An 18,563-nucleotide genomic window follows, 5' to 3' on the forward strand; every position below is an offset into this window, starting at 1 on the left:
GTTAGCGGGCCCTGCTGGGTCCCTATATTGTATCTGTCCGCCATTTGCCCAGCGGTTTGGTACGCGAGCTCACCGAACAGTCTTCTTTTCGAAACAGAGCCGCAACGTTATACAGTAAGCATTTTGAAAGCGACGCCGAACAGTCCTATCGAACCGAAACGCCGTTTGTCAGTTCACCTAGTGCCAACCAATGAAAAGCGACCGCCTCAGATCCGCGCATGCGCACTGCAGCGCCACAGTGGCAAAAACTCGAAGCGGCTAACAGCCAACACATTAGAGATGGGCAAACTGAAACACGTAACTGTTTCGAAACAAATGAAACAGTACAATGTAATGTTTCGATACGCTGTTTCGAAACAGTTTGTGTTTTCTAATCTAATAAACCTACACACTTTCTCATCTTGAATGTCTACTGTGTAAGTATGTCCATATAAACACAAATGAGGTGCGAGAGCGCTAATCATGTCGCAGAAAGTATGAAACTATCACTTGGGCGTCTTGGCAGTTTCGTATTTCCTGCAGCAAATGCGTTGCTTTCGTGTCGTGTGACTTTCATACTTTTCAATGGGCTGAGGACAGCCATAGCTGAAGACAGAAGAACCACCACGAACGGAACTGGAGGTGGGAGCAAACTGCAGAAACAACGAGTATGCTACTGGGACTTCCACATTCCGTTAGTATGGGTAATATACCCATCCTGCTAATTCTCCTGCACACACAGGGAATCATTGTGGATAATACGCACTGTGACTATAGACTCACAAATAACGCCAAATAATACGAATAAATAACAAAATATGACAGAAAAAATTTTGTCTTTCAAGGTGTTTCGAACCGTTACTATAAATTCACCACGCTTCCCAGCCCTTCCTGTTCACCATTACACTATCAGTGATGTGTCAAACAGATTGCTTGCAATTATACCTACATCAAACTTATGTATATGTCTGATAACTGTCACTCTACGCCTTTTTTTATTCAAAATGTTGTAGGCTTACTTGCGTTTCTTAATATGTGAACTGTACATGAACAGAGAGGCATATGTTATAAAAAAGAGTAATTTAACTGAACGATTTTCACATATTTATTACTTTGAATGTCATAGTATGCGTTGTTTTATTGTTTGGTTAGTGTTTATAAAGCAGATGTTACGCCATTTCGTAATAGGACAGTCAGCTAGAAACGAAACGTTATTTTCGGATATCTTAAGCTTCATGCTATTTCTTGTCAAAAAGACTTCGACACTCTTGAAAGTGTTTCACGAAGTGGTATGTTGTGTTTCAGTACCTGTGCCGAGCCCGAATCCCGTCCGACACAGAGCGGAATGAAACATCACTGTTTCGATACAATTAGTCCGTTCCAAGCACAGGTGGACTGAAACAGCCTTATTTTGAAACAACGATACACTTTCTGTGTCTGGCTCGAGATCGAATCTGGTCCGGGTATCCGAGACAGGGGCGGAATGAAACACCACTGTTTCGAAACAGTGAACCACAGCCGTTCCAAAACACTGAAACAGTTCCACGTATCGATACACTGTATCGAAACATAGAAACAGTGCCCAAGTCTACAACACATGCATGCCATCCTTCACAGTAACAAAAGGTGTGGTTAGAGTACGTGACACTGTTCAAATTTCGCTGACCACGGTCTTCCATGAATGCATGATAACGATAGAATATTGACTGTGTTCTCGAAAGTGTCGTAAATGTCACATTATGTCATTTTGTTCTCATTCACGTCGGCTTCTTGTTTTGCATTTTACGTTTCGGAATATGAGTTAGGAATGGAGTGTAGTATCACATTATACAAATACATCTATAGAAACACCCAAAAAATTCGTCATTTTTTCCCATCGTTCCTTACTTGCTTCAAAATCCATGGAGGTACATTTGTCTATGCAACTAATTGAAAGCAGTTTGTTTATTGTCATACACGCTTCGCTTCGTTTATTTGTGTTGATGCTTCATAAATAAAAGAAATGAAATGCGTATGGCAATAAACTGTTTTCAATTACTTACACAGGTGGAACATCTCCACGAACCCGAAAAATTGTTTAAGAGAGTGTCAAAGAATAAGAAGATGCATAAAATGTGGTTGTAGCTCGCTCCTAGAGATCCAAGTGATGAAGTAGCCTACCTCCCTATGTGATACATCAACGATTTGATTCATTGAAACAAAATTTAAAAAACCAACTTTTCGAGAGCGTGTGGCGTGTGCAGCTATAGAAGTTCTTGTCGTTTATAACATGCATCTGATGAATCAAAATGTTTCAGTTATGGTGGTATATTCTGAAAATATTGTGGTGGGAACTTTTCATCTCTGTCTACTGTTGTTAAGGATTCGATCGCAGATAAATACCTTTGACAAGCTAGAGTATAAAGACGTTTGCTACTAGTTTCATTCGCAGTAATTTACGTTGTGCTCTTAGATCCCTGCCTGACCTCACTCTAGGACATCGCTACGAATTCCGAAAAAAATGTTGAATTATTTCTGACAATAAGTAGTATAAATGTCACTCTCAGTTGTTTCACACACAGTAATTTCGTCTTTCATTTCTTAAACATATGGAAGTCACGAAATCTGAGATACTCGTTACTGAGACAGCGTATGTGTAAATTACGACGAATATTTCAGAAAAATGCTTAACTTTGACGATTAGCGAAGTCTCAGAATATCTTGCAAACACGAAGAGGAAAAAAAAAATCTTTCACTTCCAGCAGTATACAAACCTACGCCCTTTCCCACGGCAGTTCGTGGCCTTAGCAACTTCCGTACTACGACTCACAAGCTGTTGGTGCTTTCTTTTACTTAATTCAATTTGAGAGAGACACAGGCTGGCTTCGTTACCGAATGATGCGGGCGTAAGCGATAAACGCATGAAATTTCGGAAGGTTTCTTCTATCAGACTTCACAAAATTCCTTTGCATTGTTACTTAAAATTTTACAAGTGGTTCGATAGTTAATAAGTAAACCATTTGCGGAAAATTGTACACGAAGTCGCTAGTACTTTCAGCTAACACTTACGTAATATATATGAGCACACCTGATGTCTTGACATTTAATAATCTTTAAACTCTTAATTGCATAAAAGTAACAGGTGTTTTGAGAGAATATTGACGATAACTTTTTTTCTTTTTTGGACGTTGTAATCAGTCACAGTAACAACCTAACCTAACCATATTTCTAAGAAAGGAAAATAGTCTGTCACGAACTCACTTTCCAACTGGACGCATCCCGTGGTGATTCTTTAGTAACACAATCACTAAATCCAAATCTAAAACCACACAATATGTTTAAAATAACAAATTATAGGTGTAAATAAACCACAGCTAACCGAACGACAGGACCATACCGAAATCCAAAACCTCTCGGTACAGTCGTCGAAAAATCTGTGGGAGGACCGTTCGGCAACAGGTCTCAGAAGCTTATTGAATAGGAAAATTCGGATAAAGAAGGACATAGTATGTAGGTCGGTGTTAACAAAATATTTTCGCATTCAGAGAAGAAAGCTGGTGATTGGAATTTCGTGAGAAGACTCCGACACAAAGAAAAACGCCTTTCTTTTAATGATTTACAGCTGAAATCCTTTATCATTTCTGTGAGATTAGACGGATTTATCATGTAACCGAAATTTAACGAGTTCCTTTTAGCACTCGTGTGGATGACCTCACACTTTTCGTTTTTAGGGTCAAGTGCCACTTTTCTCACCATTCAGATATGTTTTCTAAATCGTTTTGCAGTTAGTTTTGATCTTCTGATGACTTTATTAGTCGATAAACGAAAGCGTAATCTGAAAAAAAGCCGAAGACGGCTGCTCAGATTGTCTCCAAAATCGTTTATATAGATAAAGAACAAGAAAGGGCATATAACACTACCTTGGGGAACGCCAGAAATCACTTCTGTTTTACTCTATGACTTTCCATCAGTTACTACGAACTGCGACCTCTCTGACAGGAAGTCACAAATCCAGTCACATAACTGAGACGATATTCCACAAGCACGCAACTTCACTACGAGCCGCTTGTGTGGTACATGTTAAAAGCCCTCCGGAAATCCAGAAATACGGACTCCATCTGAAATCACTTGTCAATAGCACTCGACACTTCATGTGAATAAAGAGCTAGTTGTGTTTCACGTGAACGACGTTTTCTAAACCCACTTTGACTGTGTGTCAAAAGACTGTTTTCTTCGAGGTAGTTCATAATGTTTAGACCATCTCGGTCGCTTATAATTTGCTAGACCGTGGCGGGATAAAATGTCTTCCGGCCTTTGTTATTCTTATGGAGATTAAGCGCTGAAAACACAATAATGCAGGAAAAAGACTTCCGGTGTTCAAGGTCATGTTGCGTAACTCGCGACTGCAGGCAGTAAGTACCTGTGGTAGATAACGGACTTGAAGTTTTCATGCTCTCGCGTTCAGTGTTATAACATTACAAAGTACATTAAATGTTCTTTTTAACTGTTTATCTTTTCATTTAAGTCTATGTTGTGAGGTTACTATACATCACTCTACTGATCGCCCGCCACATGGGTGCCGCCATCTTTAATGTGGCCGCCCCCATACCGACGTTAACGATATGGGCCTGTAATTTAGTGGAACACACAGCAACAAGGACATTATTGTCTCAGCAGTGCCGTCCCAATTCTTATGCCATGTGTTTGTTATTCGTTTCCATTGCCATAGTTATTAAAAAGCACTGAACGCTTTTCCCATTTTGTATAATAAGGCAATATTTCAAACCAAAGTGAATTTTACAAATTAAAGTTACTCCTTATTTTAAAAAAAGAAGGTTTATTTAAGAGCGGAAAATTATAGCACTGCTGCTATAGATAGTAGAAATTTCGACTTTCTTTACTCGGTTATTAGTGAAAAGTGAAAAACATCTGTTACAACCGAGGCCAAACAAATACCGAAAAATGCCGGTTGTTCGGAACTAAATTACCGGTTTCGGTTTTAACCGGTCGGTTTTTCCAACCGCTAGTCCACAGCGGGTGCACAGGGCGCGCCTCCTGCCGCCACCGTCCACCTGCCGCCCACCTGCCGCCCTGTTGCGTCGCCCACTACGCCGCCCGTCGCCCACGCGCCGCCCCGCCCAGCGGCTGAGACTTCCACACCGCGCGGCCTGCCGACCACCTGCGCCGCCCACCTGCCGCCCAGAGGCGCCGCCCACTGACGCCGCCGCCGCCGCCGCCGCCCACGCGTCGCCCCGCCCAGCTGCCGAGACTTCCGCGCAGCGCGGCCTGCCGAGCACCTGCGCCGCCCACCTGCCGCCCAGAGGCGCCGCCCACTGACGCCGCCGTCGCCCACGCGCCACCCCGCCCAGCTGCCGAGACTTCCGCGCAGCGCGGCCTGCCGACCACCTGCGCCGCCCACCTGCCGCCCACTGACGCCGCCCGTCGCCCACGCGCCGCCCCGCCCAGCGGCCGAGACTTCCGCGCCATGCGGCCTGCCAACCACCTTCACCGCCCACCTGGCGCCCAGAGGCGCCGCCCACTGACGCCGCCGCCGCCGCCGCCCACGCGTCGCCCCGCCCAGCTGCCGAGACTTCCGCGCAGCGCGGCCTGCCGACCACCTGCGCCGCCCACCTGCCGCCCACTGACGCCGCCGTCGCCCACGCGCCACCCCGCCCAGCTGCCGAGACTTCCGCGCAGCGCGGCCTGCCGACCACCTGCGCCGCCCACCTGTCCCTCAGAGGCACTGTCCCACGTTCGCTGCCGACCAGCCAGCTGCTGCCATCTCCGCTAGGGTCCTGGCCTCAACGCCCGGGGCACTTGGTTTCGCCGCCGCAGTGGCATTCCCCGTGCCGAGGTACGACGCGTGTAATGTAACTTGCAAGATCCCCTCGCTTCTAAACTGATACTGTTATTACTCAGCTTAGCCGTGAGTCCGTAGAGGGTGGTATATGTAACGTACAGTATGACTGGTCAGCATTTCCACCCGTAATTTGCGCGTGTAAGTCGGACCTTCCTCGATCAGCCTCGGTGTGTCGTGTCGTCGGATTTCCTCCTACCTGTGCACGGTGCAGCTCTCGTAAATGTCGTCCCGTGCAGATTCTTCATTGGTGCATTGGATGTGTCTGTCGGTGGAAGCTAATTATCTGAAATTGCTGTCGATCAACTTTGGGGTATCTATTTACTCGAAATTAACATTTAGAATGCCGTAATATCACTTTTATTCCTATTAGATCCATAATGAAACACTCATGTCACAAACTACTCGTAACAGAGAGCGTGGCTACCATCGAACAAGACAGGAAGAGCTCTTAACGCTGACTGTCGACATTGGCGCGCAGTCCGTGTAGTTTCGCCACAATCCGTGGATTTCCGCTCAAGTTCGTACTTAGTAAGATACGCTTTTGTTAATGAATGGGTGTGAATTTTGACGAGGCCAAATTCGGATAAACAGTTTTAAACATCCAGAGGCTCATAAATGGCTTTAGTTATTAAATATAGATAAACAAAATCGGTGACTTTGGTTCCAAGATGGCGGTACTTCCCGTCCCGCATATTTCCCAGGCTGACACTTGTTGCTTCGGTCCAGCGCCGAGCCCCACCCCACTGCGCGCGACATATGGTCACTTCGTCACCTAGCCAGACAGCCAGCCAGCCAGCCAGCCAGCGTGGGAAATGCTCACCGACTCGTGGCCGGCTAAACACTACTTCAGTTCCTAACTATCATGAATACGTCAATAAGAGACAATAATTTATTAAAACTGGTAAAAATGTCTTCAAGAGGCACCTTACAAACTGTTGCTACGTACTACACACATCAAAAAACGTTTTGCATCACCTCGGTTCCGAGAGTTCTGGAACCTGTACAGAATTTTGGAATAGAGAGCAACATAAACATCTTTTTCGCCCTTTTATTGCTCATGAAAACCACACATTACATGTTGTACCATGATACAGCGAGACCTTCAGAGGTGGTGGTCCAGGTTGCTGTACACACCGGTACCTCTAATACCCAGTAGCACGTCCTCTTGCATTGATGCATGCCTGTATTCGTCGTGGCATACTATCCACAAGTTCATCAAGGCACTGTTGCTCCAAATTTTCTCACTCCTCAACGGCGATTAGGCGTAGATCCCTCAGACTGACTGGTGGTCACGTCATCCATAAACAGCCCTTTTCAGTCTATCCCAGGCATGTTCGACAGGGTAGTCGAACGATGTCGTTATCCTGAAGAAAGTCAGTCGCAAAATGTGCACGGTGGGTGCGCGAATTGTCTTCCATGAAGACGAATGCTTCGCCAATATGCTGCCGCGACGGTTGCATTATCGGTCGGAAGATGGCATTCACGTATCGTACAGCCGTTATGGCGCCTTCCGTGACCACCAGCGGCGTACGTCGGCACCACATAATGCCACCCCAAAATATCAGCGAACCTCCACCTTGCTGCACTCGCTGGACAGTGTGTCTAAGGCGTTCAGCCTGACCGGGTTGCCTCCAAACACGACTCCGACGATTGTCTGGTTGAAGGGGCATATGCGACACTCATCGGTGGAGAGAACGTGTTGCTAATTGGTCCATTCGGCATGTTGTTGGGCCCATCTGTACCTCTCTGTATGGTGTCGTTGTTGCAAAGATGGACCTCGCCTTGGACGTCGGTAGTGAAGTTCCGCATCGTGCAGCTTATTGCGCACAGTTTGAGTCGTAACTCGACGTCCTGTGCCTGCACGAAAAGCATTATTCAACATGGTGGCGTTGCTGTCAGGGTTCCTCCGAGCTATAATCCATAGGTAACGGTCACCCACTGCAGTAGTAGCCCTCGGGCGGCCTGAGCGAGACATGTCATCGACAGTTCCTGTCTCTCTGCATCTCCTCCATGTCCCAAGAACGTCGCTTTGGTTCACTCCGAGACACCTGGACACTTCCCTTGTTGAGAGCCCTTCCTGGCACAAAGTAACAATGCGGACGCGATCGAACCGCGCTACTGACCGTCTAGGCCTGGTTGAACTGCAGACAACCCGAGCCGTGTACCTCCTTCCTGGTGGAATGACTGGTGCTGATCGGCTGTCGGACCCCCTCCGTCTAATAGGCGCTACTCGTGTATGGTTGTTAACATCTTTGGGCGGGTTTAGTGACATCTGTCAACAGTCAAAGGGACTGTGTCTGTGATGCAATATCCACAGCGAACGCCTATCTTCAGGAGCTCTGGGAACCGAGCTGGTGCAAACCTTTGTTTTATGTGTGTCTGAAGTACTGCAGCCAGTCGTTCAGAGGACGCGGGGAGCGAATGAGGATTCTCAGGTCAGCAAATTGTATTTTAAATGGACAAGAACTAAAATGTCGTGAGGAACGTCTATTTTCCAGTGAGGTCACAGCACGTCTTATCACAGACTTCTTAGAAGTACTTCGTACAGAGTTAAATTTTGCATCATACGCCGTTACCGTCTTTTCTTAAGACGTGTCTTTACTTAGATGTACGATTTGAACTTTAAATGTTTGTGAATATAGTTACTGTGAGGTATGTTAAACTTGCAGTTATTCCTCGGTTAACACTTCAGAGGTTACTTAGTTGTATAGTTAATGCCTGTGTAATTTACACTCATAATTCCGTTGGACACGTGTACTGCACTTAATTTCTTATCCCTGTTTTAAGATCTGTTGTCGGAGGTCTTCATTGTCAGTTATTTTGATGAGGAAAAGTTTCTGTAGGTATATTCCTGAGAGTTTTCATCTCCAGGATTCTGCACATAGCAAAATGTTCTAACATTCTGCGTGGTGTCTGTTTGTTCTAAGCCGTGTCCCCCTAAAACTTTCGCGCAACGACGCTCTGAGTGTGTTTTTTAGGGGACTAGTTTGAACCTGGGACCTGTTGCTGGTAAGGAGACGCCAGACCACACATGACACGTAGAGTTCAGAAGAGTTCAGTGAGACTAGCGATGATATAACAAAATACTTAATGATTTCAGCGTCAGCTCCACTGCACTCCCTGTAAAAGAATCTTAATTTAAATTTAGTGGAAGGGGTTCAAGGCTTTCCTATTTTTAGTTAGCTGGTAAAATAACGTCGAAAAAGCAGTTAAGTTTACCATTGGAAATTTTATTCTACTCATAAACCATTGTTTATAAATTGCGTTATTGATAAAAGGAAATATTTTAATACATGATGATAAAAACCAACTGCGTTCAGCAAAAACGTGAACGAATATTCCCTGAATGGGTTTCCAAGTTCTACAATGGATCGATGACCTGTGCCATATCACATCTATAATCTAGATTTAAATTAAGTTTCACAAAAAAGAAAACTAACAAAATGGTCTACAGTGACCCTCAATTATCTTTAATTACTTATCTAACTTGTCATAAATTACAGTGGCTGATGTGGCTTCTCAATAATTATACAGGGTTATTATAAATGATTGAAGCGATTTCACAGCTCTACAATAACTTTATTATTTGAGATATTTCCACAATGCTTTGCACACACATACAAAAACTCAAAAAGCTTTTTTAGGCATTCACAAATGTTCGATATGTGCCCCTTTAGTGATTCGGCAGACATCAAGCCGATAATCAAGTTCCTCCCACACTCGGCGCAGCATGTCCCCATCAATGCGTTCGAAAGCATCGTTGATGCGAGCTCGCAGTTCTGGCACGTTTCTTGGTAGAGGAGGTTTAAACACTGAACCTTTCACATAACCCCACAGGAAGAAATCGCACGGGGTTAAATCGGGAGAGCGTGGAGGCCGTGACATGAATTGCTGATCATGATCTCCACCACGACCGATCCATCGGTTTTCCAATCTCCTGTTTAAGAAATGCTGAACATCGTGATCGAAGTGCGGTGGAGCACCATCCTGTTGAAAGATGAAGTCGGCGCTGTCGGTCTCCAGTTGTGGCATGAGCCAATTTTCCAGCTTGTCCAGATACACGTGTCCTGTAACGTTTTTTTCACAGAAGAAAAAGGGGCCGTAAACTTTAAACCGTGAGATTGCACAAAACACGTTAACTTTTGGTGAATTGCGAATTTGCTGCACGAATGCGTGAGGATTCTCTACCGCCCAGATTCGCACATTGTGTCTGTTCACTTCACCATTAAGAAAAAAATGTTGCTTCATCACTGAAAACAAGTTTCGCACTGAACGCATCCTCTTCCGTGAGCTGTTGCAACCGCGCCGAAAATTCAAAGCGTTTGACTTTGTCATCGGGTGTCAGGGCTTGTAGCAATTGTAAACGGTAAGGCTTCTGCTTCAGCCTTTTCCGTGAGATTTTCCAAACCGTCGGCTGTGGTACGTTTAGCTCCCTGCTTGCTTTATTCGTCGACTTCCGCGGGCTACGCGTGAAACTTGCCCGCACGCGTTCAACCGTTTCTTCGCTCACTGCAGGCCGACCCGTTGATTTCCCCTTACAGAGGCATCCAGAAGCTTTAAACTGCGCATACCATCGCCGAATGGAGTTATCAGTTGGTGGATCTTTGTTGAACTTCGTCCTGAAGTGTCGTTGCACTGTTATGACTGACTGATCTGAGTCCATTTCAAGCAGGACATACGCTTTCTCGGCTCCTGTCGCCATTTTGTCTCACTGCGCTCTCGAGCGCTCTGGCGGCAGAAACCTGAAGTGCGGCTTCAGCCAAACAAAACTTTATGAGTTTTTCTACGTATCTGTAGTGCGTCGTGACCATATGTCAATGAATGGAGCTACAGTGAATTTATGAAATCGCTTCAATCATTTGTAATAGCCCTGTATAACAGAATAATCCTCGCATTTCAGATTTTAACTTGCATAGCAAATGTGAATACCATGAGCTTGAATTGACGATCGACACTAGTATTACGTTAAAACGGAATGTAACAGATGAGACTTCTGCAGTTCTAAGTGAAGCTTTATGCGCTGTTATGCGGCATCGCGTGCGTTCATTACCTTGTCGGTGTTTAGGCAGTGTCAGGGGGCGGCGGCCGGCGCAGCTCCGCTCACCTCGCCGTCTCGGAAGCAACTCTCTCCTAACTTCTCCTCAGTACAATTTACCGAAGTTGGTTTAAAAAAAAATATCTGGCTGTGTTTTCATCTGACCAATCAGGGTCTCAATGTTAACCTTAAGCTCCGCCAACAAAAATTCTGTCTATCCAATGAGAAACGTTATACTTTTCGTGGTGGGGCAATGTTTTTAACGTTTGCAACGTAACAGAGACGCGAAAAGTCTCACGCTAAAACTTGCAGCTGGTGTGCCCCTTTTAGTGTTATCGTAAGATCTATACTGTTCTTCTGGAGGGCTCTATCTTTTAACATGGGCTGTGGGGTGGTCCTGGTGGTTGGCTGGCGATGTGAGTGTCCGTCTCTTATTGTAGGGCCTTCCAGCTTAACACGGTTCTGCTCTCGGCTTCTGTTCCCGTTTCTCCCCTCGGAACTGCGTCTGTTTCACGGTGGGAAGGTATGACATGCATTTAGGCGTTCTTGTGTTAGTCTGTGGTATTCCATTTGCTCACTCGTTGGTGGTATTACTTTGGTTAATTTAATGTCAGGATTTATTTGGAGCTATGTGACATACTGCCGGATTTGCTTATCATGTCAGGGTTTTCATGGAAGGTGTTGGATTTGCCTGACACCTTATAATGTGTCCGGCAAACACAAAATCTCCCAGCTGCATTTTCTTCCGTTTCGCTTTCGTGCCATGCTCTATCCCGTTTTCTTTCCTCTTTTCTGCAATTACTATTTCTGCACGCCGATCAGACCATGCTTTCACGCCTTGCTCCACTGAATGTGAGCGTTTTGGAGCACATAAATCCATTATGTTCGAAATCCGCATTTGCAAAGTTGTTGAAATAATCGGTGCACTGAATCCTTGTACTTTGATGGGGGGGGGGGGGGGGGGGGGTGTTTTTATTGGCCAGACACAGACGCCAAATCCGCGTCTAGGCCTCGTAAGAACAGCGGCAGACGACTAGCTTCTGACGATCCTGGTCCTGTCTACCAAGCTACTATTGGAAGCAAGCGACCCGACGCCCCAGGTGCGTGCGCAGTCGTAATTACACGATTAGCACTTGCGTTGCCGAAACACACAGGGGGCTGTGTGACGTGCCGGGTTGCAGAACGATGGGATTTAATAATTTTTTCATAATGTGGAGCCACAGCCATCATATATGACTTTAAAGTCAGTACCGGCATTAGACTGGTTTTTTTTAATTTTATTTATTTATTTATTTATTTATTTATTTTCAATGCCATTATCAAGTGTTTCTTACAATGTTATACAGTGCCTAATATTTTTATTTATGTGGTGTGCATACTGTAAGAGCTTCGGTACACACTGTGCGCAGCCCGTGGTCGTGCGATAGCGTTCTTGCTTCCCGCACCCGGGTTCCCGGGTTCGATTCCTGGCGGGGTCGGGGATTTTCTCTGCCTCGTGATGACTGGGTGTTGTATGATGTCCTTAGGTTAGTTAGGTTTAAGTAGTTCTAAGTTCTAGGGGACTGATGACCAAAGATGTTAAGTCCCATAGTGCTCAGATCCATTTGAACCATTTTTTTCGGTACACACACCATCAGATTATTTGACTTGTCGCTCTAGCGAAGTAGGCGAGTATCAGCAATATGTCTCGTGGTCTTATCGTGGTGTGATTATCTTCTGCCGTTAGGTCAGACGATAGAAATGCCACTTGCACGCTTAGAGTAGCAGATTGAAGGTGACCAACTTTAAACAGGACTTGATAAATTTATCAAAATAGTGACAAGCATAAACCTTACGTAACTTGATTCTGGATGCTATTTACAATTCACAATCTGAAGTTCCTTTGGTCTGGGTACGTTAATCTTATTCTCACATATCTCTCTCTATTGAAACTTCCTGGCAGATTAAAACTGTGTGCCGGACTGAGACTCGAACTCGGGACCTTTGCCTTTGGCGGGCAAGTGCTCTACCGACTGAGCTACCCAAGCATGAGCCACGCCCCGTCCTCACCTTTACTTCTGCCAGTACCTCGTCTCCTACCTTCCAAACTTTACAGAAGCTCTCCTGCGAACCTTGCAGAACTAGCACTCCTGAAAGAAAGGATATTGCAGAGACATGGCTTAGCCACAGCCTGGGGGATGTTTCTAGAATGAAATTTTCACTCTACAGCGCTGGCACTTTTGTGAGGACGGGTGTGTGTCGTGCTTGAGTAGCTCAGTCGGTAGAGCACTTGCCCGCAAAAGGCAAAGGTCCGAGTTCGAGTCTCGGTCCGGCACACAATTTTAATCTGCCAGGAAGTTTCATATCAGCGCACACTCCGCTGTAGAGTGAAAATTTCATTCTAGAAAGTGTCTATTCATTAATCTTCATGGCTATGTACAGGAATATGGTAATCTTATCAGGCGCAGGCTGAAACTTGACTATAGACTGGTACAGACTAATGCAGACTGGTGCAGACAAATGCAGACTGACTAATCTGAGGTCTGTACACTCGTTACAATACCTCGCACAATCAGGTATCACTGCGTGAGTGTGATCTGCGAGGAGAAAAGGTTCTATGTTAGCAGCAATCTCATTGGCTGCGTTACATATTAATACGCGGATCGGCGGAAGCAGAATTTTGTCCGTCTCTAAGGCAGCGCCATCTCATAGTGCGGAGACAGACGAGCGCTGCGCCTGCGCTGTTGTGCTTGGCGGGGCGCGCTCTAGTGGGGAAGTTGTGTACGCGCTGACTATGTGGAACTATGTACATAACAATTTACAATGCCATTAACAACTGTTTCTTAGAATGTTATACAGTGCCTAATATGGCATACTGTCGTATTTAAAATACACTATTAGACACATTGTTTAAATATCAATATTTCTGGTAAAAGGGATTTAACTTTCTCCGTCACCTCCTTCTCTCCTCCCTGTATCTCTCCACATTTTCTCTCCCAATCTTGAAGTCTTTGCCTGTCCATGTCTTAAGTCTTACATAAGTCATACTTACTTGTAATTAAGCTATGATGTATTAAGTGCTGTAATATGAATTATAATGTATGATGAAGAAGTGATCTGTTGTACCGCTATAAGCTGTAAGGTGTGATGACTTTCAGCTGTTAAGCTCCAGATGGCAGCGAAGCTTTATTGATATGAAGATATGTATGAGGTTGCTTTTACTGAGGTTACTAGCTGATGTCCGCCCCCGGTAGCTGACAGAGAGCAAGCAGATGTGACACAACTAGAGGTGGTACTTGGAAAATTCTGTTCCGTATCAGGTATGAAGGTAAATGGAAACAAAAGTAAATTTCTAAATATAAAGCCGCTTGAGTGGGCGAACCATGTTAATGAACACAAAGCTCTTGGAATAGCATTGACAACTTCCCTTTTAAAAATGATTGCAATAAATTGGCGGGATATGGCAAGAAAAATCAAGGGAGCTTTGATTGAAAACTGTGAACATAGCGTAGACTAGTTCCAGAGAATACTGTTTATCAACACGTATATTTTATCCAAGGCCTACTACATAGCACAGGTTCTCACCATTCCATCAATGGTGGCGAAGACGACCATGTCCACCTTAGCAAAGTTTTTGTGGAAAGCGGAACTGCTTCGAGTGCCGGTGAAGACAGAAGTTTTGGATCCAAGCAATGGAGGAATGGCACTAACCGACATCAAGCCTAAAGCGACGGCAATGTATGTCAAACGAATGTGGAGCATAATGTGTAACGATCCAGGGTGCATTACAGCAAAACTATACGACCTTGTGAGGCCAGAAAGCGCAGAGCTGCCGATAAATACACAAAAAATAAGTTTCAAACCAAAACATGTTAGGGAGTATTATCTTGAACCAAGCTATCTCAGCAAAAAGCTTTTAAACTCCAAAAACGTTACAGCGAAGGCGATTTTAGCTGAAAGACGGAAACATCAAAGGAAAAATAACATAGAAACTAAATATGCTGGAATACCACGGAATGTGGTCTGGAAAAACATCAGTAGCGATGTTCTTTCGTCTGACGTGAGAACAGCGCGGTACAAGGCAGTCAGTAACATCATCAGCACTAATGAGCGCCGGCCGCTGTGGCCGAGCGGTTGTAGGCGCTTCAGTCTGGAACCGCGGGACCACTACGGTCGCATGTTCGAATCCTGCCTCGGGCATGGATGTGTGTGATGTCGTTAGGTTAGTTAGGTTTAAGTAGTTCTAAGTTCTAGGTGACTGATGACCTCAGATGTTGAGTCCCATAGTGCTGTCAGAGCCATTTGAAGCATTTTTGAACTAATGAGCCTCTCTTCGCCATCGGTTTAAGTGACACTAACCTCTGCAGCAAATGCAACCTCGTTGATGATGTGCCTCATCGTTACACATGTGGAGATCGGATTATCAACTGGAGGTGGACCAGGGAGAAAACTGCTCAAATAACAAGAACTTCAGCAAACAATGTACCGCCTAATATTTTCTTCAGACCAGAGGAAAGTTACTACCCTCAGGCAAAAAAATAACGCAAGGATTTGGTTAATGGACAAATATACAAGTTACATTTTTAACAATATTGGGAGCGATGAACATATTGATTACAAGATGTATATGAAAAAGGAATTCAAGAAAACACTTAAGTGTCAGAATCACTTAACTGGAATACTTTCTTTCAAATTCTGAAGGTGGCAGGGGTAAAATACAGGGAGCGAAAGGCTATTTACAATTTGTAAAGAAACCAGATGGCAGTTATAAGAGTCGAGGGGCATGAAAGGAAAGCAGTGGTTGGGAAGGGAGTGAGGCAGGGTTGTAGCCTCTCCCCGATGTTATTCAATCTGTATATTGAGGAAGCAGTAAATGAAACAAAAGAAAAATTCGGAGTAGGAATTAAAATCTATCGAGAAGAAATAAAAACTTACGTTGTTATTCTGTCAGAGACAGCTAAGGACCTGGAATAGCATCTGAACGGAATGCACAGTGTTTTGAAAGGAGGGTACAAGATGAACATCAACAGAAGCAAAACGAGGATAATGGAATGTAGTCTAATGCTGCGGAAATTAGATTGGGAAATGAGGCGCTTAAAGTAGTAAATGAGTTTTGCTATTTGGGGAGCAAAATAACTGATGATGGTCAAAGTAGAGAGGATATAAAATGTAGACTGGCAATGGCAAAGAAAGCGTTTCTGAAGAAGAGAAATGTGTTAACATCGTGTATAGATTTAAGTGTCAGGAAGTCGTTTCTGACAGTATTTGTATGGAGTGTAGCAATGTATGGAGGTGAAACGTGGACGATAAATAGTTTAGAGAAGAAGAGAATAGAAGCTTTCGAAATGTGGTGCTACAGAAGAATGCTGAAGATTAGATGGGTGGATCAGATAACTAATGAGGAAGTATTGAATAGGATTGGGGAGAAGAGAAATATGTGGCACAACTTGACCGGAAGAAGGGATCGGTTGGTAGGACATATTCTGAGACATCAAGGGATCACCAATTTAGTATTGGAGAGCAGTGTGGGGGGTAGAAATCGTAGAGGGAGACCAAGAGATGAATACACCAACAAGATTCAGAAGGATGTAGGGTGCAGTAGGTACTGGGAGATGAAGAAGCTTGCACAGGATAGAGTAGCATGGAGAGCTGCATCAAAACAGTCTCTGGACTGAATACGACAACAACAACAACAACAACAACAACAACGTCAGAATCACAGTAAGAAATATGCTAGCATGCTCCGATTTGTCTTCAACAGAATAGGTATAGGTTAGAGTGAATGGGTTGGGTCACGTTCCCGACCCTAACCTCACCTGCAAGTCACACATGAAAAATAAATCAGTAGTACAGCAGATACAAGACTATGACGGAAAAAACCTAGTTTCTGTTGTAAAGGAAGATGTTGTACTCCCTAAGGATGCGTTCAGAAGGCTGGAACTGACAAAACTAACAAGGCAGTGAAGTATTTTGCGGTGTCGCTGTTCGGGACTGCTCTTCTGTCCACGTAATTTACCCTGGAAGGAACACACATCAAGGATCTACTGACTGATTAATTTGGGTGTGGGAAATGATGATGAGGAACCTAGGGCTGCAGAAGAAGAAAATGTGCATGCTGAACTGCCACCAGTTGAAGGTGACAGCGAGGGTGATAAATTGTGCTACTGCTAAAGACTAATTTTTTGAATGCTGTAATTTATGACTGCAATTATCTGTCACCTCATTTATGGCACTACATCGTAAGCTAGCCATTTTTGTTACTGTTTTTGTGGAATAAAATAAAGTTGTTAAAAAAAAGTGGTCAGTCCGACAGAATGTCAATCCTTAGGGCCCGGGTCCGATTCCCGGCTGGGTCGGAGATTTTCTTCGCTCAGGGACTGGGTGTTGTGTTGTCCTAATCATCATCATTTCATACCCATCGACGCGGAAATTGCCGCCGTGGCGTCAAATCGAAAGACTTGAACCTAGCGAACAGTCTCACACACTAGCTGATAATAACCCACTTCGTTGGCGTTTCATTTTTCTGTCAGTAGTTTTATAAATGTAATAAAAGACCAAAAAAAACTGCAGTGAAAGACTTTTTCGTTTCGTTTTTTTTTTATTTGGGCGAATATCTTAAATATAAAGTCTTTACATTAAATAACATAACTTATGTTGAGATCAATGAGATTCTTCGTATGAACACCGATTTTTCTTTTTGTTTACCAGTTAAAATTATTGCTTCAATGATATTATGAAGTAGTTGATTGACACAAAATATTGTCCCATTACATAATCCGCGTGAGTTAATATTTCTTAATAGTATTACTGGGGATCCAGTTTTCACTTTCAAAGCGTGCAGAGCTATACCGGACAGATTTAATTAGAGAATAAGGTTTTCACTCTGCAGCGGAGTGTGCGCTGATATGAAACTTGCTGGCAGATTAAAACTGTGTGCCCGACCGAGACTCGAAATCGGGGTCTTTGCCTTTAACTGCTCTACCATCTGAGCTACCCAAGCACGACTCACGCCCGGTCCTCACAGCTTTACTTCTGCCAGTATCTCGTCTCCTACCTTCCAAACTTTACAGAAGCTCTTCTGCGAACCTAGCAGAACTAGCACTCCCGGAAGAACGGATACTGCGGAGACATGGCTTAGCCACAGCCTGGGGGATGTTTCCAGAATGAGGTAGGGGACGAGGTACTGGCAGATGTGAAGCTGTGAGGAGGGGTGCTGAGTCTTGCTTGGGTAGCTCAGTTGGTAGAGCACTCGCCCGCGAAAGGCAAGTCGTCCCGAGTTCGAGTCTCGGACGGGCACAAAGTTTTAATCTGCCAGGAAGTTTCATGTCAGCTCACACTCCGCTGCAGAGTGAAATTCTCACTCTGATATCCGTATGTCTACTGAATCCTATGAGCCCTCTTATTCTGAGGCGTAGCGCCATATACCGATCCTGCCTTGGAGGCGGTTAAGTGGGAGATGTGTCTTAGAGCTGGATAGTGACAGATGGTGACGAGAGACTGGATGCGCACGTAGTTTATGTATCAGCCGATAGAGGACAGTATTGGATGGGTACTGCGATTTAGTTTCGATTGTGCCCACTAGAGAGCAGTAAAGTAATAGAATGTATTTCTTAAACTGTTATAGTATTTTCATAAAGTGTTACTATGTCTTTTTGTGTATGTAAGCCGGCCGGAGTGGCCGAGCGGTTCTAGGCGCTACAGTCTGGAACCGCGCGAGCGTTACGGTCGCAG

At 44.6% G+C, this 18,563-nt stretch overlaps 1 protein-coding gene across 1 annotated transcript; it reads right to left on the reverse strand.

Annotated features, from left to right (window-relative positions):
* Positions 1-5,064: 5,064 nt before the first annotated feature.
* On the reverse strand, positions 5,065-5,445 carry LOC126426660 (spidroin-1-like). The gene has a single exon (XM_050088545.1). The coding sequence runs from the start codon at positions 5,443-5,445 to the stop codon at positions 5,065-5,067; it is 381 nt and encodes a 126-aa protein (XP_049944502.1).
* Between the last annotated feature and the right edge of the window lie 13,118 nt (positions 5,446-18,563).

This window comes from Schistocerca serialis, chromosome 11 (genome assembly GCF_023864345.2).
Source record: "Schistocerca serialis cubense isolate TAMUIC-IGC-003099 chromosome 11, iqSchSeri2.2, whole genome shotgun sequence".
In the NCBI taxonomy this organism is placed as follows: Eukaryota; Metazoa; Arthropoda; class Insecta; order Orthoptera; family Acrididae; genus Schistocerca; species Schistocerca serialis.

Bases quoted from the DNA above. Each gene is read 5' to 3' on its own strand.
- LOC126426660 (XM_050088545.1), bottom strand. From the start codon at position 5,445: ATGGCGCGGAAGTCTCGGCCGCTGGGCGGGGCGGCGCGTGGGCGACGG.